The sequence below is a fragment of the Cheilinus undulatus genome, linkage group 11 (genome assembly GCF_018320785.1).
Source record: "Cheilinus undulatus linkage group 11, ASM1832078v1, whole genome shotgun sequence".
Taxonomy (NCBI): domain Eukaryota; kingdom Metazoa; phylum Chordata; class Actinopteri; order Labriformes; family Labridae; genus Cheilinus; species Cheilinus undulatus.
The window spans coordinates 30,500,683-30,519,795 of NC_054875.1; the positions used below are offsets into that span (position 1 = coordinate 30,500,683).

Sequence of the window (19,113 nt, forward strand, 5' to 3'; positions counted from 1 at the left end):
AACCGTCACTTAACTGACATAAAGAAAATGACAGACTCCAGGTTTAAGACCAGTAACGCAAGATGGTCTTATCTTTTACATCTGATGTACGTCTTGTTTCCAGGCTCACCTTAACACTGAGAGGTGAGTGTTGCAAAAAACTCACGTCCCTCCTGTTCTAACTGCTATAAACTACTGTCAGAGGATTCAAATAACACAAACAAAAGAAAAGAAGCCATTATTCCTTTGTAGAGCCAAAGGAAACACTTTTGATAAACCAGCATGATAATATCTGATAAATATTGACGTGTCTGACAGAGAATCAGCACCTGCAGGGTGTGGACAGCTCTGTTTCATGTCTGTGACCTCGTAGTGCAGAAGGAGGAATTATTCTGTTTATTCAAACAGCTGGTCTGCTAAAACTAAGCTTTCTATCAGATGACTGTTCATGTTAACATACAGGTTTATAGTCTGATCACAGATGACTCAGTCTCACTTGTCTTCATGTCTTTTCATCGATAAATCTGTTCAGAAAATGCGCTGAGTGGACTAGTTTTTTTGTTCAGTTGTGACTTCTTATCTATGGCCCATCCTGTTTACTGGAGTACTGAACTATGTTTACATTCCCTAAGAATGTTTAGGGATTGGAATGGCTATTCCAGTTAATAGTCAAGCCCTCAGGTGTTGTTAGGGGAAAGAAATTGTTGCTTTAGTAAAACTTTTTATTTTGAATACAAAACATATGAAATTATAAATTGGTAGTGTTGGACGGTTCAGGCCTCCACGTCATTCATTAATCCCTGATAATTGGACACCTCGAAGGGCATTAACCCGCTTATACCATTTTTTTCTTAGTTGCTTGGAGTGTTCTTTTGTCTTCATGGTGTAATGGTAGCCAAGAATACTGATTGCCAGTGACTGGACCTTCTTGACACAGGTGTCTTTATACTACACTCCACTGGGACACATTCACTGCACTCAGGTGATCCCCATGTCATTAATTGTAAGACTACAGGCACCAAGTGGCTGGACCTGTCGAATTAGGTCAGTCACTTTAAAGGGGGTGAACATTTATGCTGTAACATTACATGTTTTTGATTTAATTGGCATTACTTTAAAGAAATCTCGTTTTACTTTGACATTAAAGAGTTTTTTTGTATTTTTTGTCAAAAATAGCCAAATTATATTGATCACGATTAATCTATAAATTAAATAAAAATATAACACATCAAAGGAAATGAATACTTTTAATCAGAACAACATTATTTTAATTGGATATGGTTTTAAGGAATCCCAGTACTTACTTGAATTTGCCAAGACTGATAGATCACATCTGTTATTTCTTGCTCATAAACATTGTAATTGGGTGTACTGCCTCAACAGAACTTCTCTAATAAATACCAAAATGGAACAAAAAGATGAAATCATTCTAAAAAGTCTAATAAGATGCAATGTATCATGTTTCATTATAATTTATAGATTCAAGCTGTTGTTTTTGGCTGCCATTAAAACAAAATTTTGTTAAACAACAAGTCTTTTAACTTCCAGTTTTATTATGATAGTAAAAGTTCAATGTTTCTATAAGAAATCCCTCTAACTTTGGCAGGAATGCCTGTGTTTTATGAATGTTTATCACTTGAGTCAACTTATCTGACATTAAACCGGTAAGCCTTATCATAAAGTAAATTATGATCTGGACCTCTCTCCTGCTGCCTATTACCTCTTTATGATGCTCATTATGGCTAAAACAACTCATAAAAATGCATGAAAACAAACACCCAATAAATAAATGTTAACTACTTCAATAGAATCAGGTTAAATACACAACATGAGAACAAAAAAGCCCACCAGTGAATGCCCATACTGGTGTATAGACCAGTGTGCTCCGTGAGAACATGCATACACATTAACTCCCCACTGCTCCTGAGTGTTTCCAATTCCAGACAAAGACACTGGCTCCTTATGTTACTGTGGGCTTCTCCCAGGTCCAGTAAACACTTTATAAGAGGCTGGATTTCACAATCAATATATGCAGACTGTCCGCATCTGAACAGCCAGCAATAATAACAGCTTACAGATGGGTACTGACGGCTTTGTTTGAGACTGAACTCTGGTTACATTACAGAGCTGTCTGTGTGAAACTGGAAATGAAATAATAATCAACATTTGACAGTCTGTGATCAAGTCCAAAAATGAAACCTGGGAGCTTAGCAAAATCTCTGCCTTATACAATGAAAATGTGTTTTTACTCATCTAAATCCTTCCTGCAAGGCACTGTGAGAAATATTGTCGAAAGCAAAGTTAATATTATGAAAATACATAAAGACTTGGCATGTTTGTGAAGATGTTAGGATTAAAAGCTGAGCTTTAAACAATATTTGACAGTAATAATGGTCAGGTGGTTTGACTTACTTTTTGTAGGGATGATCTTTGAGAAAAAAGCCTTAAAGGTGCCTTAAGGAGGTTTTACTGAACAAAGAAACATTTGTTTGCATTTTGTTTCCAGCAAAACATATTGTGTGTGTGCAAAGGGACACATTTAATCCATTGTTCACTCTTTTTGCTGGTTTCTAAAAAAATCAACTTGATTGTTTTCAATCATTTTAGAGTCTTCTGTTATTTTTCAGCCATACTACAAAGATGCTCTCAGCTGAGATCAATCCTGCCCATCTGTACTTGAAGCCTGCAGAACCTGAGCTATTACCACTGGTGCTTCTTCACCATGTTTCCCATTAGGGATCATACCTGGTGTGTGTTATGTTTTTCTGGAATCAACCAGGTTCAAAGCAAGCTCAGTGTATACTAAAATGTGATGTCAAGACAGTGCCAAGTACCACGTAGTACTATCACAAGTAGAACATCCAAGGTAAGAATCTATCCCATCTTGCAACCAGCTTCATACTAATATCCACTTATATATAAAATATCCATCATCCATTTTTGACACCGCTTATCCTGTTTGAGACTTGAGCCTATCCCAGCTGTCACTAGGCGACAGACAGGGTACACCCTGGACTGGTTACCAGTCAATCGCAGGGCTGACGTACAGACCAACAACCACACCAATGTCCTGTTTAGAGTCACCAATTCACCTAACAAATATGCTTTGGTCAATGGGAGGAAGCCAAAGTAAGGAGTGAGAATAAAGTAAAGAGGGAGAATATGCAAACTCTTCACAGAAAGTGCTTTCAGACCGGCTCCATTCTTGAGTCTCAGAACCTTGGTGCTTTCTGGCAAACCCGCCTGCATTCACACCAGTTTAAGCAGAACCAAAGTGGGAGGACGTTACTCTGTTATTAAGGTGGTTTCCTGGCGTTTGGGGGACCTCAGCCGTCTCTCACGCAAGTTTGGCATATAACTTGCCCTTCCTTTCTCTCCAGCTTCACCTGGAATTCTGTCAATGCCCAGATCACAACCAAACATTCTGTCTTCTCAGCAGACCGCTTTTCTCTATTTTCCGCACATCTTGACAACCTACACATGTCCACAATCTTAGGCCTTTCAGACTGACAGGGCTCTGGTTGGTTCCCAAACCTAATTTTGAGCAGGCCAGCACCTTCAAACAGAAAAAAAAATGGTTGGAACCTGAAAAGTTGGTTCTCAGCTGGAACAAAAAAAAAATTGCGTGTTCTTCCTTGTGAAGCATGACATAATCAGTGGGCTGAAGATGAGCGGAAAATGGAGACAAGGTGGTCTGCTGAACAGACAAAATGTTTGGTCGGGATCTGGGCATCGACAGAATTCCAGGGGAAGCTGAAGAGTAGTACAAAGAAGGGCAAGTTAGATGCTGAACTTGCGTGATGGATGGCGAAGACTGAGTTCACCCAAACGCCAGACCAAATAATCATTTAAAACCAGAAACCGCCTAAGTCCTCCCACTTTGGTTCCGCTTAAACTGGTATGAACACAGGCAGATTCGCCAGACAGCACCAAGGTTCTGAGACTCCAGAACGAAGCCGGACCAGAACCAGAACCATGTTGGTCTGAAGCACAAAGCCCTGAATCAAGAACCTTCTTGCTGCCCTTGCAGCCCCTGCACTGCCCCATACTAATGTATGACTTCCGACAGTCTTCTGTACTTTTCAGTAGTATTTTCTCACTGCTTGCAACCATTTCTTGAAAACAAACTTGTTTTCTTGCTGTATAAAAAGCCAAAAAAAAAAACAAAAAAACAAGAAGCAGGTCAGCTGTCTTCCAGTGTTGATGTTTTGGACAGCACAGCCTTCCTATTTTTGGCCCACCAACATTAAAGAGGTTCTGTCAGAAGCTCTTTTCACCTTACATTTCTGTGACGGTACCATAATCATCTTCACTGTGATTACACCTTGAGATAATAATATTGATACTACAGCTGGTGACACGTGGTGTCCCTGTCTTTCAATTTACACTAAGTTTAATTACAGCAGGAGCATGAGAAAGCACAGCACAGTGGGAGCTCCACATACAAACACAATAAGGCATGCACATGTCAATTAAAACGTCCTCTGTTGCTACCTCTGGACATAAATATCACACCTTAATATAGCACTGTGAACAAAGTATAAAGGCGTCATCCAATATAGATATTTCAGAGCCAATACTGGTACCAATTATTATTAGTTAAATAGACTTACAGTCCATCCTATTTCTTTGGATCTGTAGACACATCTCAGCAAAATTCAAGCTTCTCCTCAATGCAAAAGACAAAAGATCTAGCCATTGGCCCACAGGTCCATATTGATGGATGGCTGCAGTAATGGTTGTACTTCTGGAACTTTGTCTCACCTCCACACAGAATCTCTGGAGCTCAGTCAGAGTGACCATTGGGCTCTTGGTTACCACTCACACTAAGCCCCTTCTCCCTCAATTGCTCAGTTTGACCAGGCAACCTGCTATGAGAAGAGTCCTGGTTGTGCTTCTTGCATTTGAGAATTAGGGAGGCCCCTGTGCCTTTGGTGCAACAGACATTTTTCACTCAGACATTCAGAAATTGTTGACACTGAAATTTAAATTAAGACATAAAGAGGGGCCATGCCAATCAAAACCAAGTGCTGATTTGCTTTTCCATCGTTAGTTTGGCCAGGCTATGCTGAGCCGCGCCCCGCCTACAAGCATGCCATGGTTACAGCGGTTTGTCATCATTCAGGGATGCTTTGCTTTGTTTAACTGCTGCACCAAACTTTGAAATACCTGCCGTATTACCAACAGAAGGAGAAAAAACTTTGAAGTTGAAACAATGGCCAACTCTTGAACAAAAAGATGCTTACTGAAGTACACTTAGCATCATCAGCTCTAAACGCTGCATCATCAGCTCTAACATGCCCTCGAAAGGGTAGCTCAGTTGTAGTGAAAAAGCAAATCCCCTGCCACTCTGGGCTGCTGTTCCAAGTCAAACCAAGTTGAGCCAAGCCACTCAACGTAATGGAAAAGCCCCATTTGGAGAGCGAAAAACAGAAAAAAAGGAAAGGCACCACTCACAGCAGCATTTGGTAAAATAAACATTAATATAAATAGTCTGTGCAGTTTGAATACAGTTGGCCTTAGTATTTGGCCAGGCCAATATTTGTTTGCAAATACTGTAATAGAAAACCAAGTGCTTGGTACCAAAACTGAGTAGAGTCAAGCCGAGTTGAGACAGTACCACACATGGAAAAGCACCGTAACATAACTTGCATCTAGTCTATCTTCACCACAGTCTGCTGAAAATCAACGGCTGCCATCTCCCTAACAGGACAGTTACTACTGCTACCTAAAATGAAGATGAGTCTGAACAGTGTCACCCAAAAAGCTAAAAAAAAAAGAAAAAGAAAAAAATCATGATCATAACGTCCACTAATCTTACCTAGATCAGCCTCCAGGTCTTCTGTATGTATCCCTTCTTCTCCAAGGTGGAAGCAGGATGAAACAAAGAAAACAAAATGAAGAGTAGAAGGTATGGAGGGTGGGAGAAAGATGGTAGGGAAATGGAGGAGTCAAGAGCAAATAAAGGATGAAGTGACAGTCCAGAGAAAGGCAAATAGGGAAACAGAAACACCTTAGTTTCAGGTCACAACAACAAAAACAGAGAAAAGTAAAGCAGTGCAATGTGCCACTTTGCATTCCACCACTTGATGGTGCAATTTAGCAGTCTGTGTTTTTGCTTCTCAACCAGCCATGTGCTATTTGAAACTGATCAAATATCCTCTATTCAGTTCAGAATTCTGTGCCTTTATTTGAGATAATAGTGGTAAAACAACACAAGAGTAAAATAAGAATTATTACAGTTAGCCTTAAATATCAATGCTTCTGAGATGCAAGGTATTTAAGCATGCTAGTTCTCAGTACATAAAGTATGAGCCTTCTACCACCAACATTTGATCCCTAAACCAACACAGAGAAGTGTAAATGTGCTCTACTAGTACATGTGAAGCAGCTTACCATCGTCATCGCACTCTTCCAGAGGCCTGGAGGCTTTGTCTCTACACCGAGGATCCAGCCATGATGTGGTCTTTGTGTTATGGCTGAGAGAAAACAAACAAGACAACAGCACAATTCAACAGAGGGCTGTCAAAGCGAGGTATAAAAGCACAGCAGGGGAGCACAAATGCATCAATAAGAATTAGAAAGTAAACCGCGTCAGCAAGTTTACAGAGGACAGCAGGCGTCTGCCGTGAAGAGAAATTAGAGTAACAGAGCAGTACAGACAGGAAATCAACAATAAACAATCTCAAGTTTTCCCTCTATTGTTACACAAGAACATAATGTAATTCAGTGATAGCAGAAATGAACATACAAGCTCTGAAAATACACAGCCATATCCGGATGGTGTGCCTTTGCCGTGCTGTGGAGAGGACAGAGAGGTGGAGGTAGTCAGGTGATCAGGATGTGATCTCCTTTAGAGATCGGGACATGCAGGGATTAACAGGAAAGCAGTTGCACCCAGGGGGCTGGGCAGGTTGGCTGGGGAGAGGCCTAAAAACCAAATCAAGGGGGAAGACAAGCCACTGGACAAACAAAAGGGATAATAGTGCAGGTAAAATACACAAAACACCAGCTGCAGCATGAGCTAAATGAGCTAATATTCAGGCAGTGCAGGGGGCAAGTGCACAGTATGTTTTTTGATACATACTCTATGAAGTAAAGTTCTCCGTTCTCAGTGTACGCCATTTCCCAGTTTTCCGGCAGTGGTCCCAGCGGGTCTTCCGGAGAGACCTGTGGCTCTGCGAGCGTCTGCTGCCCGCTCTCTGAGGTGGAGGTGGCGGCATTGTTCAGACCACAGGATGGAGCATTATCACGTGCGGGGTACGGCCGGAGGATGCCGCCACGGCTCTCGTCCGGGTCGTTAGGGTTACCTGTGCACAACAAAGGAGAGGGGAAGAGACTACGCACTAAGGATCCTGGGTAACAACAAAACAACAACGGGAACAACACGAAACAACAACACCAAACAAGAACAGAAAAGAAAAGAAAGATTATGTCTTGTGCATGCAAGAAAGAAGGATGAAATCAGACAAGCTTAGTCTGGGTACTCTTCAACACAATTCATGCAAATTAAACCACACCAAACTCAACAGTCTTAACTCTAGCTCCCGCCTATTTCTAGTGTACTGAAAGGGCCCCAGGAATATGCTAATTCTCTCAAACTCTTTTTGACCCCCACCCTGTTATACCTCTCCACCCATAAGCGTCTCCCTACCCCCAACCCCCCACTCTCTGCCCAGTTCTGGCCAAGTGCTTTCCACTACTTCCGCGGGCCTTTCAGGGTTGATCAAATGCTAATTCACCACTCTGGCAGCCAGATGAGGGACACAGAGAAGGCATAGATTCACAGCATCAAAAGAGGGGAAAAACAACATCTCTAGCACTTAGAAGACAGGACAGAGCTCAGAGGAGAGATTAAACATTGATGCTTTAGCATGTGAGCTAAAATGTATGCTGAGGAACCTATTTAAAGACAAATGAAAAATCTGCCATCCTCAACACTATTATCACATGAGGCAGAAATATTAGCACATCAGATATTTAAATGCATGCCAGAGGACAGAGAAGGAGCAAAAAGGGACAGTATATGTCACAAAAAAGAGAGGATATGAGCCCTGTAGTAGAAGAAGAATAGAACTAATATTGTATTTTCCTATAATCTACTTCCCGCCCCTCCTCACAGGCAGGTGGCAGTGTTTGGAGGCTCACAGAAAAAGAAAACAGGCATCACAAAGACATGATGTAACTGCCAGACACCAAGCTCCGCACAACAGAGGACAGGATGGTAAACATACACACATTATCTCCATCCTTCTGTACTCCTAATCTCCTGAAATGAACACAGATACTTCTAAACAAGCGTCCACTCGAGAGCAAACACGATGCAGATGGAGAAAGCTACACGAGCACAGAAAACCAGAAGCTACAAAGACAAGAAAGTTGAGCTGCAGCACCATGAGTGACGGCCTCACCTGTAAAACTGTTGTTCATTTCCGAGGCCTGGTCGTCATCGTCGTCGTCAGCAGGCACTACTCGGGCGTTTTGCATGTCATTGTAGGACTTGGTGCGCTTCGGGGTGGACTGCTGGGAGCCTGCATCACTGAGAATCACTGTCCCAATGATGGGCTGCCTGGGCGGCTTGGGGGTCCCATAATAGTTACCTAGGCAACAAGAAGGACATTAGCATGCTTGAGAGAGAGACACAGAAGGAGGGAGAAGGAGAAATGGAGACCAAGAGGGAGGAAACCAGGGATTTAAAAAAAAACAACAACAACAGGCAGAGGATCTATAAAACCTCCCTGGCCTAACACTGAGAGCACAAGGCATAAAACTGGATCAAAATGTGACCACAAATTGTGAAAATAAGCAGCTGGTAGGAAAATGAAACGGCTGTATTTTGTGCTTTTAAGACTGCATAGCGTTATTGTCTAGACTCTGAAAGCATACTGTGCAAAAACAATGAAGCTGCTCACAGCAGCCGGCCTGTTTTAGCAGCTCTGTCTGACTGAAACTGTTTTAGTCAGCAGTGCAAACAAATAATTTATCAAGAGTTTTCTGGCACGTTATGAATCATGTATATGTGTATTCTTTGCAGAAATAAAAGGGGGAGAAGCTCCCTTGATGTCTAATGCATACCAAGAGATAACTCCAAGAGACTGCATTTAAGGAATAGTTGAACATTTTGAGGATATGCTTACATTCATCAAAGTTTTATAAAAAGGACAACCAGCTGAAATTCTGCTGGTTCAATTTGAAGGTGGAGCTAGAATCAGTTAGTATAGCCTAGCATAAACACTTTAAACAGTGATCCTTCTTATGTCTTTCCTTAACTTAACCCACAGACCGCTCTCCAAAGTTAGCTTGTTTAGTTTTTGCATTAAAGAGCTTTTTATGCCTTTATTTGAGGGAAAGGACAATGACTAGAGAAGGAAATAAGAGGGAGAGGGTGGGGAATGACATGAGGGAAGGAGCTGAGGGTTGATGATGAACCTCAGCTGCCCACGTGGAGGACTATAGCCTCTGTATACTGTTGTACAGCATGTCTAAAACATTGCTTTGATTTATTATGGCCATTTCAGAGTGGGTGCTTGGTGGCTGCGTCATGGCTGGATTTTCATTTCAACGTGAGCTGAACAAGTCAGGGCTTTTCAACTGTCTGTGTGAGCCCTGTTTCTCAAACACCTGATTCATTCAATGAGAATCTAGAAAATCGAGGGCTGACTATTTTTATCGGGAGCTGTGAGTATCTTTCAGCCAAAATAGACAGAACATTGATCAACAGGCATGTCCACATGGATAGAATATATCACTGGCAATGTAAACAGCATAGTCATACTTCTGGTTTATGCCTTTTAAATTAAAAGACAGTATTGATTGAGCAGTGTTAGCTCAACTCTGTAAAGAGTCAATGGGCTCTATGCATGAACTGCTTCCACATTTGGCATTAGACCGCTCCCAGAAGAAGAGAAGAGAAAGGCATATGATGGCAAATTTGTTGCGGTTTACTCGCTGTTTGCATGAGTTACCTGAGCTGACTGTCAATGACGAGTTAAATTTAGCTGAAGATGTACATTGCAGCACGCAGCAACGATGTCCAGAAGTGCTTTTCACCTGTTTTTGAAACATCATTTTAGCATGTTTGGATGCCAAGCGATGATGATAGAGTAAACACAAACAACAATCGAAACCAAAAAAACAATGAAACTGACAAATTAAGGCAGTATAGGAGGGTTTAGATTCTGTTTTGGCTTAGCATGTATCGTTGGGCGGAAGTTGTGAAGCGGCCTTATTTTCCACCAGAAATACGCCACCCCCTACCGTGCCCATTGGTCTAAGCTCTGCTATTTGAAATCTGGGGGATATGTGGGTGGAGTTCTCCAACATGCACGTAGGAGTGTTTAGATGTGTTTATAATGTGTTTGAAAAGTTGTGTTTGGATGTTGCCTGTTGTACAGTGATCCCTGCTGGGGTTCTTTTTTGTTTCTGGTTGATTGTTGTTGTTTTTGATGTAAGACACATTTGCACCATGAGTGAAGTTATCCACTGAGCTACAGTTTAGAACTGAAGAAGCCTTCTGGAGTAGAGGTAACATGTCTTATAGAACCTCAACTGAGTCCAGTTGCCCCTTTTGATTTGGATTTGGATGCTAGCATACTAATGTGCTAGCTAACATCTGCCAGCTAGCTAATGTATTACACATTTCTATCAAGAAAAGGGCATTTAAGGTAAAATAAGTTCTTTTAAGTAGGACAACATCATGTTAACATAAAATATAAGTTACATGAAATCAATAACGAGTGAAAATAGCTGTCAAATTTAAGTTATTAACACCATTAACACCTAATGTCTGGTAGGTGTCAGGAAGCAGAAGAAGAAAACAGAGGTTGTTAAGCTCTCATCACTTCCTGTTAAGAGCTTGATTTGGGACAATACCAACCCAGTGTGACTAAGTGGACTGTACTGCATTTAAGTGTATTGTATTACAATTCAATAACAGAAGTATGCAATTTGAGACATCCTGCCAGTCTTGTAGCTAGTGTATGTGCAGCTAAGCATCATCTGGCTTCATTTTAATGTTTACAGTATTCTCTTGTACGTGGTTATAATCTTCTTGTGTAATTCTGAGAAAAATAACCTACATTTCGAAACCATTCCCATAAATAGTAAGAGTCCAGTCACACATGCTGTTACGTATCAAAATCATCTTACTTCCTGTCAGCTCTACTCATCACTGTCAAATAAAAAAGGTGTAATTTTCTGAGAAATACTGGGCAAAACTGGGGGAAAAGTCTGTGAAAGCTACTTGTGTATATATGATCAAATATCCATAACAATAAATAGTTATGAATCAATACTTGTGTCCTCCTCAGGTTGTCTGGACGGCCTTAGACTCCTGTGGACAGGTATTTGACATTGTCTGCATGAAAGGGAGGAACGTGCCAACACAGAGCAGAGCCGGTGCCAAGCAGATTAATGTCGTAACATTCTCTCCCAGGCTGCGTACACACAATCTGACACTAACACACTCACGTACATACACAGGAATAAGATTTAGCCCTCGCAAACAAACCCTTGATGCACAAACACACACATCTGCCCACGCATGTTTACACACAGTTTTTTGTCAGAATGAGACTTAGCGCTGCACAACAGCGTCCTAATCAGAGTAAGAGGGGCAGATGTGGAGTGACCTGCTGTCTCCTGGATGTAACCTCCCCTTGCCCCCTCCCCTTCCCATCGTGCACCATCAAATCTGAATCAACTGAGTTCAAAGTGTTACAGCTTGTCTGCATGTAGCAAGGAATAAAAGTTGATTGCTGTTATGCTCATTGTATCTGTGGAGAATCAGGAACACCTGTGCTATCACGCTGCCGATGCAGTGTCAGTTATCATCATTATCATTAGCCTCACCTTCATATGTTCCTATTTCCAGTAGTGTGCCGCTCTCTTCAAGCTCTAGGAAGTCCTCCACCGACAGGAAGTTGTAATCCACCCCGGGGACCTCTCCGTCTCGAGGGGGGCGGGTCGTACCTGAAGAAAGGACAAAAACAAGCAAACTTTACTCGCCTGCCAATATCTTGTTGAAATTCAGAGCACGCTCTTACAGTTGACTGAAGGTGAAATCATATTTTTCCTGCTGGCACTACAAGATGTTTAGTATGCATCCTTCATTAGTGTTAAAATGCAGCCAACATCTCAAAGTTCATTCAGACTTTTTTAAGACCAGCAACGGGGATGGGTTTCCAAAGAAAAAGTAAATGAGAGGGTTTTGAAATCAAGACGCTGTGATTGTGATTCAGAGCGGTGATATGAAGCAAAGTGACAAGCGAGCGGCTGTGAATATTATGTTAGGAAATTAAATTGAGGCTTGCATCTCTAAGCCATCGCACTGCCTCATGGGAAAGAGCTGTCTGTTAAGTCAGAAGATAAAATAAAGGTCACCTTAAGCAATGTTACAGATACTGTTATCAATCCATCACTTTCTTTATGGTGAGTCTGGAAGTGTGAAATGCACTGGCGTAATAGTGTTATAGTGGTTACTTGAGCTGTTATTGATTGTTAAAGCTGCCTTGTCCTTGTGACGACTGCAATGCTGGCAGAAATGCTCTCTGGTGTTGTTAAGTGTAACAGAGTGTAACAAAACAAGCATGAGACAGGATAAACCAGGACTTCTTTTCAGATTAAACATGAGACACTGAAAGGAATGAATCACACATCAGAGGTTGCATTTGATTCTCAACCACATTCTGGTTTAAAGAGGTCAACCAACATTCAAATGTCTCATGCTGGCCATACTGCCTAAGGTCTGATCACCTATTGGGGTTAATGGTTGGTGGTCTGGGGTGCTTTCACTTTGAAGTGGGAACACTTTGAGGGAGGAAGCTGACACCAGACAATAGGAACAGGGGCTATTGTGTTTCTGTCTTTACAAAAAGAAGATGAGATGACAGGCCAGATGGTTGATGGGCGTTGTAACCCATCTGTGATCAGGACAGGAGTGAATGCATGCATGTAGGAAATGCAGATGCACACATGAAGGCACATTGTACTTTCACATTGCTCTCAAGTAAGGTAAACTTTACTGGAGGAAGGACTGAAACACTCTGGCATTTCAAAATAGACAGAAATCGTACTGCAAGATGTACTCCGCCGCCATGCTAGATGTTCCATGATGCAGTACAGTATGCACAGAGCTGAATTCTGGCAACAAATGCGAACTGACTGTGAAATATTATTAAAACGGTCAGCATCAAGTTAAACTAATGTTTTGTTAGTTCAGGCAACTCAGTGTCTTTAATGTGTTTAAAAATAAACATCCTCCCGCTGCAAGCTGGGACTGTAGCTACTCTCTGAATGTAAACCAGCACAATGGATAAAAAGCAGCTCTTATTGCAGAGCCATTTGGCAATATTTTTACTTAGTAAATTGAAAATTACATTTTGTTGTGCCCATTAATTGGTTTTCATACTTTATTTGCCTAAGATCAAGCCAGATTCACAGGGTACCATGTTCAACTAACATGCTAAATCACCTCTTTGACACATTTTAAAGTAGTTTTTGTGTAGTTGGAGTAACAACATGTTTTACAAATTCCCACGGCAAACTCAAACTTGCCTCAAGGCACACCAGTGTGCCCTGCCACACCATTTGTGAACCACTACAGCAATGTGTACCCAGAAAACACACATTAACATTATCAAGGAGGCTAATGTTAGCATTGCACTAGTGGTAGTTTAATGCTTACACACTGAGCAAGCAACCACCAATTAATAATGTTTTTATAAAATCATGCCCACAATACCAGCCTAATGTTGTGTTTAAGCTGCCACAGGCTGGGGCTTTTTCTCTGGCTAATGGCTACTAACAAAACACTCTACAACCAAGATGTAAACCAGCAGAATAAAAGATGACATAATGTAGTATTTTGTGGTTTGACGGAACTTTCATTTAGAGAATGAAAATATGGTAATGTGTGGGCTGTACCAGGCAGACTGGCATGTAACCACACGGCCAGAACAGTGTGTAACCAGAGCAGGTATATGGACTACAGCCTGCAAAGAGAAACAGAGAATAACAGAGCTAGCAATGCTAGCATTTGCTGAACTCAGCCACCCATTTGACACTGTTAACCTGTTGTAACCCCATGTTTAGACATATTTGATGGTTCTATTTTCAAAGTCCCTGTAAAGTGATAAAAAAAAATCTTTATTCTAGGTTTGTTGTATGACAGGCCACTGATAATGGTCCAAAATTCAGTCACAGATAGATTTCAGTGTTTTCACATATTTACAGCAACCAATTACCAACATATCTAATGTGTTAAGACACAAAGTTTGGATTTCACTTTAAAGGGACTTTAACTTCAAACTAGTCAACTAGTTGGCCTATAAAAGTTTGCATAAACAACAGGGCGGTCAGCATTAATCACGATTATTTAAAGTCCTTAATTACTGAATTAACTATTCTTAGTTACGATGAATTGCATGGCATATTGTCCCATAGGTCACACTTTTGGTTAAGCTACTGCAGCATCTCCCTGCAGCCACAGTAATGTAAAGTAAAACCATGAGTGTGCCTTATATCTTATTTCACTTATAAAAATCACAGACGGCTCATTGGACAAGTCAAAACCAAACAGGAAATTCATTTACCTAGAGTGAAACAGTAGAAAAATACATAATACAATTTTGTAAAAAATGAAATACAAAATAGTGGAATTTCAAAATGGGGAGATTAATCGTGATTAACTACAGAAATTCAGAGATTTATCGTAATTAAAATAATCTCTTGACAGCCCTTGTAAATAAGCTATGTATTTGATGGATAGCATGGTCCAGTTAGCTTGAATGCTAATGTGCATACTTTTAAAAAACAAGAATTGCGTTTGGACTTAACAAAGTTTTGAGGGTTTATCCCCTGATTCTGTGAATTTCTGTATAAAATCTTGTGTCAAACTTTGAGTTCATGATTTAAAAATTTAGCAATGGTTCATTGTATTTAGAAGGGTTCATTATTTTGATGTAATGAACATCTAAATACTATTTTAAATCAGTCCACGTTCAATTACTGAATAAATTATTTGATTAAAGCCACAAATGTCCAAAATATAGCAGCAATTCAGGAAAAGTCATTAGGATTAATTATCTAGGCAAGATGAATTTCTTAGTGAAATAATTTCTGTTCATTAGATAGTCAGCAAAATACAATTATGAATCCTTTAGTCCATGACATTGGCATGGCCAAAACTACTTTCAAAGAAAGACGGAAAATACTCATCGCTCTTTGACTGCAGAAATCGGCAGGAATAAAAGGATTTCTTAAGTAATTTGAACACCGTCACTGTGTGCTCTGAGAGAGAGTTCCTATTTGACACCAGACTCTCTCTTGTTCAAGTGTTTACCTGAGCCTCTCCGATACGCAAGCTTACACTGCATCCCTCCGGTGCATCCTGCCCACAAACAACAGATAACAAGCAAAGCTTTACCTGAGCCCTTCACCTGCACTGCTCTGAGAACAGCATCGCCTGCTCTCTTTTCCTTCCTGCTCTTCTGAAAGTGATTCTAAAGGCAAATTGAAAGTAGCAATTTATTAGACAAAAGAGCGCAAGGAATTAAAGAAATGGATCAAATCCCTAATGTGATGAAAAACCACACATATCATCTAACTGACCGTTTGCAGTAGCGAGCTTAGAGCTGCTTTGTATGCACCTCGACGGATCAGGATGAGATGAAAGCAAGGTTGTCTGGGAGTTTGAGTCATAGGGCTGGGTGGTCCCACGGTGGGAGATGTTTCTGAGACTCAGTGTGTTCTAATGATGCTGTCTGCTGAGCGGGGAATGGAGCTGTTATTCCAGGCTATTCCCCACAGTGGACGGCTCTGATAGGATGACTAATTCTGGTTTGCCTATATTACAGAATATTGAAGGCTGAACACTGCCTTATTAAAGCAAATCATTTCATCTTCTGTCACATCACCATGTGTTGGGCATAAAACAATCATTTCACTCCATGCTTTTTATCTTCTAACCTTCATGACAACTTAAGTTGTTCTGTATCAGCAGTGGAGAACGGTGCAACTATTGCAAAACATAACTATCTTTTAGAAGTTTGACAATCTGGGTTTCATGGTTGCGTAACATGATCTTGTTTTTGCTCTGCTTCTTCAGTAAAACCTTGCATAATTCAAAGGAAATATTTTTCAGTACAGTAGCACGTCACTCATGTTGCACTGGAGCAATCCTGCATCTATGGCCACAGTCTGACGTACTTTAGGACGTCACAGCCAGGATTGCCCAATCACTGGGATTAAAAGCCAAAATGCTTTGTTATTGTGTGGTCTGTTTCTCTGAAAACAACCTCTGAAATCTCACATGTCTCCCAGAAATATCAACCTTTGTTTAAAGAGAGAAGACTTTTTTTTTTTACAAAGGTGGGGAAATAACAAGGAAATATCAGCAGTCAAAAGCTGGGCATAGTGCAAGAATCAGGAAACTAATGACAGAAATATGTACATAAACAAGATCTTTAAGGGCTCTTGATTAAATAACTGTACAATAGTCTTCATAAATGCACAGCTCATCATTATAAACAGCTGTACCTGCAATACCAGCAGTGGCAGCTTTAGCATCAACTGGCATTATACACCTCTTACTCAGGTTACAGTCAGTGTGAGTAATTAGCTTATTATATTATATATACTATTATATTTGTTTTTCCTTTTTCAAATCTTAATATCTACATATGTCATCTTTATTACGCATCCAAGGAAAGAAAGAATGAATACTGAAAAGCTGTGATGATAATATATCTTGATAATCCACAGTTTGTTTTTTTGAGCAAAACTGGCTCTCTAATTCAAGAATTACCACCTTTCTTTGTCTTACAAAAGTAAGCATTAGCATGATTTTGCAAAGAACGTCATATTTAATAGTTTGCCACACATTCAGTAAACATGGATATATTCAATTTTCCTGATTTTTTAAGGAACCAAATAATTTACTGAAGAAAAAACTGCAGTTTATCAGTTTGAGATATGTATATTTTGCAACTTGGTTCTGCAATAATTAAAAAAAGGGAACAGAAGTTTCTTTTTTCTCTCACAATGATGTCAGCTGCTTACTGATCAATTTTCCTGTCATTTGCTGAAGTCATTAGAGTCTGGCAAAGATCATTCAATGACCAAAACAACTTAATGATGCTCTTTAGCCAACAATGCAGTTAATTTCTTCATCAAAGCTCTTAACTACATGCAATTGTCCTTTTTCCTTTTGTCTACTTTTGTTAGCCTTGCAAAGCAGATGGATTTGCCAGACTCCATGTCTGTCGTCAGGCAAATCCATCTTGCAAAGCCCCAATCTGCATTTGTGTCAGACCTGAAAACGATCAGACCAATCTGCATCATTTAAGGAGAATGAGGCGGTAGCTATGGGCGGGGTTTACTTGCACCAGAAGCTGAAAGCAACGGCTGACCCGGTGTAACAGTTGGCTTGGTGAGTGGGCTTTCATTGCACTATAAGCTGTTCTATAAGGCTGCTACTGCTGTGGCGATTAGTTTGGATGTAGCTGCAGAAAAGTGGCAGCTTAATCAGACCTTGACAACATTTCTGTATTATAACAAGAGCAAAAAGCCACACTGAAAGCTTCTCTTAACACAGAAAACATTTTTACACATCTCCTGATAAGCTTTGGCATAGAACGGCTCTGGCGAATCTTGACTCTTACCCAATGACGGTTTCAAAGTAAAGAGATACTGAATCAGGTCCTTAATGTTATCTCTCCAGTATTTTGTTATTTAATGGTGGTTGAGAAACAGCATTTACTGCCAACATCTGGTTGGAGTACCACATCACAACCAGGCACCGGTAAAAATAATCTCTTCAAATATCGAAAATCCTGAGCCATCCTTCATAAAACACACCAAATCTGTAACAGTGAAACACAGTTTATATTGCCTATCTCTTATAGGCCTTTTACTGTGAAAATCTTACAAAATAGAGACAGAAAAAATGATTTAAAAGGTAAACTTCAGACTAGAAAAGGCCTTTTTTCCAGGATGATAAACTAGTTTAAGGACGTTTGGTTAAGTCAGGGAAGATAATTCCCACTTGTGTTGAACAGCTCTGACAGTACAGCAGCAGTGAGGTCAGACTCGTCTCCTTTACTATCACTGTGATCGCTTCTGTTGTCTCTGGCCTCAGAAACAATGACTGGGCAGTCCTCAGTCCTGACCCCTGCTCTCATGAACTAACTTCCACGGACTACAATCAATGGGCTTCATTCTCTCACTGTGGGAAACCACCCAGAGCATGCATGAATGACTAATAAAACACAAGGGCACTTTGAAATATCTCCAGATTTGAAAATGGCACCAACTCCAAAAGAGAGCAACCTTTGTTTGGGGACAAAGTGGATGCCTGATGATCCAGGCATTCTTTTTTTTATTTTTTTTTTTAACCGTGTTGCTCTGATAAGAAAAGCTGCTTTAATTTAGGCAGTGTTGTTTCTTACACAATGGCAGTAACACCTATTAAATAAATGCAACTCAATGCTTAAAATAACCAAAAGGCTGAGCAATACACTGTATGTCCAGTAGACATTTAAACCTTAACAAAGCCAATCCCTAAACATTTCTAAAAATAATCATCATAATTAACCACACCAGTTCTTGTTACAGTCATTAGATAATGATTTTAACTCTGGTGAAATGAAATGAACCTCTCTGCTTCCTGCTTTGTTGTCCTTTTAGAAAAACAAAAAATGACAAGCCTGTGATGACTTCTGCATGCGTCAGATCTGCTCTTGAAAAGCCACTTTTGCACACGCAGTTCAAGTTTAATGGTGTCAGTTGGTACAATTATTCACTGAAGGAAAGGACATGTTGATTTTACTGATGGCATTTTAACTCTGTCTCAAATGTAGCTTGCTGAAAAGATGCTGCACACGTTCCAAATCCATTTACTTGAATGGTTCAGCACTTTCATTAAAAATTGCAAAGGCTCAACTACGGTATTTAGCACCATGAGAAATTTCCAGAAGCTGTAAGACATAGCATAAGCCTGCTAATATGTCTGTCTTTACACAGTGTTTACAGTGATGTTCAAGGGTATTGATTTGTTCATTAAGGGTAATTTCTTCATTTTGTGGTTATTAACCAATAAGGCATCACACAGGGAAATGTAGCACTATAAACCTGTGA

At 40.3% G+C, this 19,113-nt stretch overlaps 1 protein-coding gene across 13 annotated transcripts in view; it reads right to left on the reverse strand.

The window, feature by feature from the left end:
- The window catches only part of LOC121517204 (membrane-associated guanylate kinase, WW and PDZ domain-containing protein 1-like), a 163,635-nt gene that overhangs the window by 52,318 nt on the left and 92,204 nt on the right, over positions 1-19,113 (reverse strand). For 5 of the 13 annotated variants that reach the window (XM_041798776.1, XM_041798777.1, XM_041798774.1 and 2 more), the window contains 6 exons: positions 11,830-11,949; positions 8,391-8,579; positions 7,067-7,334; positions 6,731-6,778; positions 6,376-6,458; positions 5,801-5,839 (listed from right to left, as the gene is read on the reverse strand). In XM_041798776.1, the coding sequence (XP_041654710.1) occupies positions 5,801-5,839; positions 6,376-6,458; positions 6,731-6,778; positions 7,067-7,334; positions 8,391-8,579; positions 11,830-11,949 (747 nt within the window). The remainder of the gene's footprint in view (positions 1-5,800; positions 5,840-6,375; positions 6,459-6,730; positions 6,779-7,066; positions 7,335-8,390; positions 8,580-11,829; positions 11,950-19,113) is intronic. The other 8 variants (XM_041798786.1, XM_041798781.1, XM_041798787.1 and 5 more) reach the window with 5 other exon arrangements.